Genomic DNA, 11,469 nt, shown 5'->3' with positions numbered 1-11,469 from the left:
AGAGAAAGGTGACTTGTGCCAGATATCAGTCATATAGTTACATAGAGTGACTGTAGTCCCTAGAGTGTGCAGAAAAGAGCTGCGTCATAGAGGAGAAGGTTAGGGCTTAAAGCCACTAAGTTCCTGCACCTGCTTTATGAACTACAGAATGGCAGGCTGACCCCGTGTACTGATTTAAGAGGTAACAGAGAGAGTAATGTACAACCCCACAACTGTGTGCTTTATGTTGGCATTGGTTGTGCCTTTGTTGATAGACAAGTGTGCAGCAAATGAATAAGTTGGCCATCCTCAACAGGTCTTGGTGGACAGTGCCGAGCAGAGCAGGCACAGGATGGGAGGCATGGCAACAGGAAGGGCTGGCACTGCCCTCAAGAGTCACAAATGCACTTATTGTGACTACACAACTTACTTTACCACTAACTTGAGGAATCACATGAGGAGACACACTGGAGAAAAACCATTCTCTTGCCAGCACTGCCCTTATAGTGCCATCACCAAGCAGAGGCTGGAGAGGCACATGCAGACCCACACGCGGGGCACAAGGTGTCCCACCTGTTCCTTCGTAGGCTCCCGAGAGGAGATGAAAATGCACATCTGTGGCGCTCATGGCATGAAGCTCTGGTGAGGGATTTCCACAAGATTTGCATCAAAGTCTCTGGGAAGGACATGTAACATGTATGTCACTTCACAACTGTACTTCAACTTTTTGTCCTAAGAGTTTTCAAAACAATGTACTATCTGCATAATGTAATCATAGTAATAAAAGTGCTTTTACTCAATTTGTTTCTATATTTCCGGGTAATTTCAACCATATTTAGTTTTCAAACTTGAGTCTGTACTGAACCTCATCATTTGGGATGAAATTGGGAGGGAAATATAGACAAAGGAGTACATAACCTGTGTGTAGAAAAGCTTTCATTTTATCAAGTTTTTGTATCCTTTTCATTTGTGCAGGAGATTAATCTCTGCGACTGCTTGAAATATTCATACACATAAGCATCGTTACTACACTTTTCAGCACAATGTGCAGCTTATATGTTATGATATATTTTCATCTAGAAGTAAGAAACAACAGATATTTCATTGGGGCCAAGTATGATCCGCGACACATTGTTTGCATTTTATATCTTGACAAACAGGCACTTCACAAAAGTACAGAAGGACAAGTCAGCCTTCATTTACACTTTGGTTGGGTTTTACATTCTTTGGTTAGTGTATTTAGGGAACCTTAACAACCTGTGTGTAAGCTGAACATACCCAACAGATGGTGAAGGGCGTCGGGGAAGGAGGCGCAGGACTAACCAAGTATCAAGGCAGCAGGAAGGTCCATCAGTGTCCGTACTGCCCCTACTCCAGCCATTTTATCACTAACTTTAAGAGACACGTGTACACTCACACCGGCGAGAAGCCATTCCCGTGCCCCCACTGTTCCTACCGCTCCACCTCTAACAACCACCTCAAGCGCCACATGAACACCCACGTCGGAGAGAAGCAGTTTGCGTGTGACAAGTGCTCCTTCAGAACCTCTCGAAGAAGCATGATAGAAAGCCATAAGTGGAGTCAGCATGGCAGCCTTGATGAGCTCCCGCCAAGTACAGAATAAAAACTTTGAGCATTATGACAGCGTTCAGGCTCACGCTCACCAGGACGTGTGTGCAAGATAAGAGTGGCAAGTTGTTGTACTGAAATGCTGATTTTAGTGAATACAAATGGATGTTGGTGGTTCTTGAGGTGAGGAAAATAAATTAAATGGGATCGTTTGGGAAAATATTTTTATTAGTGAAAACATAAGGAAAATTCAAAGAGCAGACGACATTGCTTGGCTTGTGATGTGAGGGATCATGTGATGTTCTCTACAAGGGACATGTAACACAATGTGGTGGGGCTGCTTTGACCATTCTTTTAGGCTAAGATAAAAGTCTGTAGTGTTTGCTTTCCATATAAAAGTGTACACTATTTGGAATAAACTATGATGGTAATCCAATTATTTATTAAAAATTTCTCTGCAGATACCTTGGCAAATCGTGCAATTTTATTACTAGTCATGACATGATTCTGTGGAAAATTCTGTGGTTGGTTCTACACAAATCATTGTGGGCTCACTCAAATATTTGCTTGTGAATATGGTAGTCTATACTGAGCCCCCAAAATGATTTTCTGCAAAAAAATATAGTAGAGGAGATGGCTCGGAGGTATGAGGTAACATTTCCTAAGATCAGTAAATGGCTAGTCGGAGGAACCTGACTCATAGATGATATCACTCATCTGATAACACCCTGATGATACAAATTTGATCAGTAATTTTAAACACTAACCAAAGGTGCATCAAACAGCCCAGAGGTGTAGCATACTAAACTAGGAATTAAATTAAATTGCTACAGTTCTTACTAGAGAAAAAAATTTCTTCATGTATTCATTGTGGTGATGTGGAGGTAGTGTTAAGAGCTAACCTAAACTAAAAGGTGTGTCAGTTTGAGTAAGAGAGCCATACCCTACAGATGTTGCTGGGCCACACTGGTCCGAGGGGAGGCAGTGGAGCGGCCCTGGGACTCATGAAGAGCCACCTCACCCCCCGCAAGCTTCACAAGTGTTCCTACTGCCCCTTCACCACCCATTGTATCACGAATTACAAAAGGCACATCTCGGCCCACACGGGCGAGAAGCCATACGCTGCCATTACTGCGCTCACCGACCTCATTCAGATGATATGAACACCTCCTTCCTGCCTTACAATGACTGACTGGGAAAGTCCTTAGAGACCACTGACACCCAACATGCCAACAGATTCAAAGTTTTTATGTTCTCTGTGCTTTATGATAGATTATGTATACTACTCTGTGTGTGTGTGTGTGTGTGTGTGTGTGTGTGTATTTGTGTTTGCGTGTGTGTGTGTGTGTGTGTGTGTGTGTGTGTGTGTTTTCCTCAAGACCTAAAATCCTTGAGTGAAGTGAGATCACAGATGTTGTACTGTAGATATTTTATAGTTAGTTTTTTGTCTGTGTACTGACACTACCTGTTTTAACACTTGCCTGAATTAATCTTGGCTAGCTCAGTTTTGATGTCAAAACTACCCACTGGCCTCATGCAATGATAAATGTGTTACATTCTGTCTCTGTTGCATCATACACATATGATAAATGTTTCTTGGCAAATATTTACTTAAATTAAACTTATTGTTCCTAGGAATTCAAAAGCCACATATTTATCATTTCCACCTTATTGGTGACCAGGCATTCACGAAGGAACAAAGAGTGAATGCAGGCGAGGCTGGCGGCTCGCTGCACCGCACCGCTGGACGCCAGGATGTTTTCTCCTTTGAGACAGAACCCAAGTCATGTTGAGCAATCACATTATGTACAAATCAGTTTTAACTGTATACTTTTAGAATTAATTTGTTCCAAAGCTATATATATATATATATATATATATATATATATATATATATATATATATATATATATATATATATCTATATATATATATATATATATATATATATATATATATATATATATATATATATATATATATATATATATGCTGTGATTACATGCCATCCAGGACTATTTGTTCATATATAAATTGAAATAGAATATTATGAATCAATTTGTCTTTCATTCAACTGATACCTTAAGACTCATTCAACTGATACCTTAAGACAGAATACATTCAATAAAGATAACCTGCTGACATTGGTTATTGAGTGTGTGTGTGTGTGTGTGTGTGTGTATCATGACTTGGGTAATACCCATCATGCTGTACTGCAGCATCAGCATATCAGACTGATTTAGAACAAGTGCTCTCTGCAGACTGCCATGTGAGCCACTTTGTGCAGACTTAGGCAGTCATTGTTTCCTGTTGCCAAAAGTCCCTTCATTACAAGGCTCCCAAAGGTCCCGCCACACCTTCAGTAACCCAACACTTAGGATTCTCATACATATTTGTTTGGCGGAGTATTTCTGGGGCTGCCTCCCCGCTGGCCCCTCACAGAGCAGCCCGATGAAAGGGTCCAAAATCATGGTCAGAGGACACTTGTCATTCCACCTCGTTACTGTAAGGATCAAAACTTGCTCTCATTTGAGTCTTGTCAAGTATTACAGAATATTTCTTGGCAGTTTTTGCCTTGTATTGCATTGTGTGTAAACCCTCTGGTAAGAAGCCTGCATTCCCATTGAGTAAGTCAGCAATCTTCTACAGGTGAAGCTGTTGGCTGGGGCTCAGTTGGCTGGCGGAGAGAGAGTGAGGGAGACGAGGACACACAGCCAGGGCGGCAGGACATTGCGCTGCCCCTTCTGTGCCTACACCACCTACCAGACCTCCCACTTAAAGTACCACATTCGCACTCACACCGGAGAAAAGCCATTCTCCTGCCCTTACTGTCTCTTCCGCTGCAACAGGAACAGCAGCCTCAAGATTCACCTACGCAAGCACACGGGGGAAAAGCCGTACACGTGTCCGCACTGCCCGTACCAGTCCACCGTGAGCAGCCACATCAAACGACACCTCAAGACCCACAACACCGGGTCCAAGGAACTTGCGTGTGCTCACTGCTTGTTTCGTGCGCGGAGCCAGGAGGACTTGTTGCGTCACGTTCGCATGCACTTCACCTCCCAGTGACACTTGCTGTGTGCCATACTGAAGCCTGCACAGTCACCTGTACATGTGGCCGGCCAAATGAGAAAATAGATCCTACTTTTTAGTCTCGTTTTGTAAATTCATTGTACTGTGAAATTATTTCATAAACAAACAAGTTCCTTTCGTATGATTATCTAGATTTTGAGTACAGTAAACATCTATTAATCTGAACAGCAGCAGACCTGTGCCTGTTTAGCTTACCAATATTTTTGACAGTGGTTGACGTCCCATATAAATATAAATGTGTAGATACTTACTGAGTTATGTTGCTTTACTACTTTCAATTTATTGAATAATGACAATGCTACGTGCTTTCTTTTCTTGGCACATTTCACAAAATTCTGTTGCTGATCAAGGTAACATATCGAGTAACACTGAGTAACTGCACAAGGCAAAATATCTGTGAAGAAAAATAGGAATCATGGAATTCTCTCCACTGCAATGTTTTGATACTGCCAGGTGGATCTGGGCAAGTAGTGCCAGCGCCGGCACCACCTTGGCAGTCCTGGCACTGACAGCAAACACATTAGTGTCAGTTCTGTCATGCACTTGTAATGACCACCAGGAGCCTGTGATGCTGATCACAGCCTGTGCATAGTTTTGTTATTGTACTTTGTAACTATAGAAGCGTAAGTTATCAATAAGTATGATGTGGTGGAGGGGGCACTAAACAAAATCCTGGACCTCTGTGCTGTGGAGGCAACATTGGTAAACACTGCACACGGCTGCAGTGACTGCAGGATGCCTGGCTGCTGCCAAGAATGGTGATACCACTGTGGTCTTAAAATGCAGTACAGTAATGACCCCTAAAATGTGAGAAAATGAGTGATGAAAATCCTTGTATAGAGCAAATTTGCACTTGATGAAACAGCCAAGGCTGGGCGGCAGGGAAGGACGGCAGGGAGGGCTAACATCATCAGAACAGCTAGTCGCAGATTCAAAGAGGTGACACTCATGAAAATGGGAACGTCGTTTTTAGTTTTACTTTGATTTATAAATTGCACACCACAAGGATCAACTTGCAGGTGTAAAGGCTTTTCAGGGCTTTCACGAGTCGTGGCTGTGGTTTGGTGGACCTATATTATACTGCCCCCCTGACAAATTAGGAGATTCACATATTTGGCGACTCCTTTACATGACTCGGCCGTGTTGTCACTCATAACATACAATTCTCAGAGTGCTCATGTGTTGGCATTTCATGCCAGTCTTCACTCTGCCTTCCCATCAGTGCCAGGACCAGCACCCTAAAACATTGCTTCTCACAGTTCCTCCATCGTCAAGTTTCAGTGTTACCGTTACTGAAATGAACCACACTTGCCCAGCCCTACCGACTACTACACAAAACAATAAAATATTGACACACTTGTGTATTTGAAAATAGTCAACATACAGTTTATATGTATTTTTTAATTTATCAATTCATGCCTTTTAAATTTTCAATCATTATTTATTTTTCTGCACTCCATAATTCAGACTTTTCAGTGTGATTATTATTTCCTACTTTCAATTTTTTTACCTTCAGGATTTCTGGACGTGTGGAATCCAGATTGACGGACTTTACTGTGCTTCTGTCACGTTCCTTTCTCTCAGCCTTGTAAGGTTTACATTGCTACAGTAACAGCAAAACGTTGGCAGGCTGAAATTTTGTATTAAGATTTATCGTGGAGGGAAGATGTTTCTGGAACTTTCTTTTGATAGATAAATATAATAATTGAATAAGAATATGATGAGGATTGAAAAATAAGCTAAATAATAAAAGAAAATCATGGGAGAGTTATTATTGGGCAGCTTTTATCAGGCAGATACTTAGAATAAAAATCTGAGAACAGAATAAAATGTGCATCATTATAAATCTCTCCCACCAATGCCTGACGGTCTTCTCAGTGGTCCTTCTGGTGTTGTGGTGCCTCAGTGGCAGGGCGTGTTACTGCTAAGGAAGTAATGAACACTCCCTGAGGGTGAGGCCGAGCTCTGATGTCCATCACCGCCTTGGAAATAAAGTTACATCTGTTGCTTCTGATGGTGTCATTCTCTGTCCTTTCCTAACGTTGCCTGTGTGACCTTCCTTGGTTGATATAGATGCTGACCTGCCGGCAATCCCTCACAGGTGTCGCAGAACAACGAGCAGGTGTCGGGTGGTGGCGGTGCTGCTGCTGACTACGGCACCAATGAGGCAGCTGAGTACCAAGATGCCAAGTACTGGAGCCAGTGTCACCCTCAAAGCTGGGGTGGTATTATCACCCTCTCGTGTCCCTCTTGCCCATATGAGGCAGACAATTCAAAGGACCTCAAAAGACACATCCACACTCACGTAGGAAAGAAGCAGCAGACTTGTCCACACTGCTCCTATGAGACCGGCGACACCAGCAACCTGAAGAGACACATCCGCACCCACACGGGCGAGAAGCCGTACTCATGTCCTCTGTGTCCGTACCAGACGGCCATGAAGGGAAACCTCAACAGGCACCTCTTCCGGCATGTTCCTAGGGATGGCCAGTCATAGAGAGTGGTCCTCTCCACTAGCGTTTCTTTTTGGTGGTGCGGTTCATTTGCCTGCATCATGTAAGATATTTCTGTGGCTGCATTCATGTTTATATTTTGTAGCTTCTTCTGCAAGTTTAAACATTCATATAAAGTCTATTGAGTTTTATGAAACTATTTAATTATCTTTGTTTATGTACATATGTTGTAATATATTTTAGTTCCTGGGAGCAAGGACCATGTATTGGTGCTAAGTCATGAATTTCGAATGACAAAGTTACTGAAAGAGAAGGGAAGTCATGTTCATCTTCAGAAGGGATTTTGGAAGGAGTGGGAAGTGAAAAAAGGAAAAGAAAGTTATAAAAAGATGCAATACTAGGCAGATCAAGGACTGGAGGTCAGAGGAATGGTTAAGAGAGAGCACTTTCACTTGTAATTAGCTTCAGCCATCTCTGCAGGTCCTCCATGGCATCAGTGGGGATGGTGTTAAGGAGAAATTGTTATGTATGGGTAATTTGAGGTAATATATTCACCATACATCCCTGTCCCATGCCTGGAGGCTGAATACACATTAAAACTTTGTGCTTCTGTGCTGTGCTTCATTGTAACTCAAACTGCATTACATTGATAACTTCCTCTCATAGTCACATTACCAGTGGCATCGAGTAGTTTTGTACAATGCACAGTAACGGCTTAGAACTGAAATCATCTTTGTGAAATATGTTTGTGTATTTACCTAGTTGTGACATACGGGAAAAGAGCTATGCTCTCACTGTCCAGTCTCCATATCCACTCTCATCCAACTTTTCCTTAAAATCATGAATGTTTCTTGCACAGACCACCTCCTCCTCCAGTCTGTTCCATAGCTCAGTGCTTCTGTTTGGGAAGCTAAACTTTTTCACATCTCTCTTACACGTGGAGCCCTCAACTTTTCCACTTAGTCAGTCCATCACCCACTCCACCCATATTTTTAATTTTCCAAATTATTATTATTATTATTAAATGTGTGTGTGTGTGTGTGTGTGTGTGTGTGTGTGTGTGTGTGTGTGTGTTTGAGGAGAGAAAAAAGTAACATTCACCAAACATCTAACATTATTTGTTTTCTACACTTGGTGTGCTGATGATTCACGAGTGAGGCAATAAGCAACAGTACTTCAAAATCAGAAAACTTTGCCAGCTTTCTGGCTTGTGACATTTTTTCAGTTGAACTTTTTTACACATGAAAAGAGTCTAAGGCTGTTGAGATATGAGAAAAGTCAGTGGGTGTGAAGAGGATGCCTCTCAGTAGATTAATGGAATATTATTCATGGTAAAAAAAAATTCTGCAGCGTGCAAAGTTACCAGATACTTGAGTAAGTTATGTGGCAAAGATACGTTACACTTTTTGGTAAAATGGAAAACATCTAAATTACTAGTTTTCAAGAGTTCTATATTTGAGTAGTTCTACTACTTATAAAAACAGAAAATGTCATCTGAAGGTGGGAACAAGCAATACAAATGTCAAGGAGCTGGGCAGGAAGCGGCAGAGGAACGGGAGGTGTTCTGAGCCTCACCGTGAAGAGGGAAGCCACAAGTTTTCTGTGGACTGCCAGGGCTTGGCCTGTCCACTGGTCATGTGTGTGTACACTCTGAGGAGTTATGGTCAGCCTCACGTCACTGTTGTAAGTCTGTCACCAACAAGGGCTGTGACGATGTGTTTATATGTATTCTACATGCATAAGAAGTCATTTGTGTATCAATTGCTCTCACTGATGCATGCTAGCACAGATACACTACCAAGAGGAAAGTGTTGAGCCACATCCTTTAGATAATTTTATAGGCACCAGGAAGCAGTAGAAAAAAAGTTCTTGCATATATATGTTAATTATTAGCTTGACTTCCTAATGATGGATGGTAGCTTACTTACACAGTTTGTAAAACATCTGCTCACCTTGAATAACATTGATTGGTGGTAATAAGAACTGCATGTGTTATCAGCAGTAAGTTTCCAATTAAAGACCATTCATGGCTGATACATGGGAAAGTCTCCTTTGTATGTATCGTTTCACTCAGTTCAGAGTAAGCAATGTGAGTACACACAGTACAGTGACATGGAATGCCATGACTCAGCTTAGATCATTCACATCACCACAACTTATTTATTTATCTATTTCCTGCTGAAATTATTCTTGTCATTATGAGTTGACATATTTATTGCATCATATTTTAACATATCATAGCTGACTGAGTTAAAGAAGTGCCCTTAGGTGTAGCAGCAGCAATGCCTGTGACTGGTTACTAAGGTGCACCTCCCCTACAGGTGAGGCCAGAGGCAGAGGGCCAGTGGAGGATTGTGGCAAACTCTGGCAAGACTCCCTCCAAGACTCACCAGTGTACCTTCTGCCCTTACCAGACTCCCATCATCTCCAACTTTAAGAAACACGCTCGCATTCACACTGGGGAAAAGCCTTTTGCATGCCCCCACTGCCCCTTCAGAGCAACTCAAATGGAAAATTTGAGGAAGCACGTGCGCACCCACACTGGGGAGAAGCCGTACGCATGCTCGTTTTGCTCCTTTCGCACCACCAAGAAGAGTTCTCTGATGGCCCATTTAGTAATGCATAACAGATAAGGTAAAATGAGCTCATTCCCTGTGAATTTCACCCAAGTGAACACTCGCTGTTTGTCAGGTGGAGCACAGCCGTGACCGCCAGCCTACTCCTTCCACCGCCTCAGAAAACTGATCTGACCCAGAGGGGAGCCGTCCACCCACCTGTGATGCTCTGGTGCATGCAGCCATTTCTTTACTGTTTTCTGGGCTTCTTGAGGACACCAGACATTTTGTGTGACGGACTTTATTACTTTGAGTGTTTCATTCTTTGTTTGACGCCAACCACTCAGCTGTGTACTCCAAAACTCTGGTTTAGACATGAATATGTAACAAGTTTCTTTTCAGAATGTCTTGCCGTTCAGATGAACCTGAATCATGTTATGTATGAGTGTGTAGACTTGTATCATTTTTATCATTGCACGCAGCCAGTTTTTACGTGTAGGGAGCCATGGTTTCTTCAGACATCCTGTATCAGAATAATTATTAATGGCTTGAATATTTAGGATTTTTCATTTTTTATTCTATGTATTTCAAACTTTTCCCTTTTTCTGAGTGGGAATTTTGTTTATCATCTGGTGGTGGGAGAAAATACAAAATATCGAACACATTTGAATATATTCTGCTCAGAGCTCTTGGGAAGTATGTACACAATAGTTATTTATGTTCATCGAAAGGTAAACAAAATGAGTACTCCACGAGCCACTTTGTGTGTGGCCCAAACAACCTCCTATGCTCCCACAGTACAATAAAAGAAAGTATGGAGAGAGAAAGTCTAATTATTCCTAGGGTGAGGTCACACGTGTCTAGTCCCGGCTGGTCATGCCTGTCCATGTGATGGACGTCTGGTCCATTGTATCACACCTTCGCAGTCATTTGTTATGACTAATGTTCTTCATTATCTAGGCTTGGACCCGGGTCCTCTTTGGGTTTATTCAACTATGAAAAGGATTGATTACTACAATTTTATTGAGAATAATACTTATGATAAACTACTAAACTGCATGCAGCAGTAACCGACTGTTTTCAGTCAAATCCTTACTTTGAAAATGTCAGGAGTCCCCGTTGGTTCAACATTCAATGAATGACGTCCCAGTTGAAAGCTGAGGGAAGAGGAAAGGCAAATTTTATTTTAACTTTGAGAGGATGTGATGAAACCCACATTTGTTTTACTGAAGCTTGTGTTGTCTAGAATATTGAAAGCTCTCAGGCGGTCACCACCCTCATGTTTTTAGTTGCATAGAGAGTACAGGAAAAGAAGTGGGGCCAGAGCTAGAGAGGCCATGACATGATTTTAGGCTACATGTTAACAAAAATAACAAAAAATCAATGTATTTGATTCATATGTTAACCATTGATAGTTAATCAATCACTTAGCAGTATTTGAAGTAGCTGCAGCTGATGACATGAGCACTTCTATCTGGCAGCAGAATCTGGAGACTTGGAAAGGCATCTGTTCCACGGACACATATTGGCTACAATAGGAAATTCAGAAATTCTACGAGCAGTCATGATAAATAATAGTACAAATTGTTGAGGCATTAGTTTACCCTATTTTCACAAAAGGTGTCCCATTCATTGTGACATCTTTAAATGGTTTCTCCTTGGATCAAACAGGTGTTAGCATGTGTATTTATCTTTATAACATTAAATAATTTTGAAAATACATTATTTTGTTTTTGTTTAAGTAAAAAGTGATGGGGCCAAAAGATATGTTGGCCCTTTCCCTTTGACAAGTGGAGGGCCACGGCCTCTGCTTCCTGCAC

The 11,469-nt window shown here is 41.8% G+C and overlaps 1 protein-coding gene across 7 annotated transcripts in view; it reads left to right on the top strand.

The window, feature by feature from the left end:
- LOC126980838 (broad-complex core protein isoforms 1/2/3/4/5-like) overlaps positions 1–11,469 on the top strand; it is a 49,422-nt gene that overhangs the window by 37,432 nt on the left and 521 nt on the right. Inside the window, exons 6-7 of one of the 7 annotated variants that reach the window (XR_007733620.1) lie at positions 6,743–7,197; positions 9,416–9,544. The exons of 1 other annotated variant lie outside the window; for it this stretch is intronic. Coding sequence is in view for 5 of the 6 variants with exons in the window: in XM_050831116.1 (XP_050687073.1) it covers positions 4,198–4,617 (420 nt within the window). In the remaining variant the exon portion in view is untranslated. 5 more of the 7 variants (XM_050831125.1, XM_050831116.1, XM_050831128.1 and 2 more) reach the window with 5 other exon arrangements.

Source organism: Eriocheir sinensis, chromosome 45 (assembly GCF_024679095.1).
Source record: "Eriocheir sinensis breed Jianghai 21 chromosome 45, ASM2467909v1, whole genome shotgun sequence".
NCBI classification, from domain to species: Eukaryota; Metazoa; Arthropoda; class Malacostraca; order Decapoda; family Varunidae; genus Eriocheir; species Eriocheir sinensis.
Note: the sequence above shows the minus strand (reverse complement) of the source record. Positions and strands in the feature narration are given on the sequence as shown.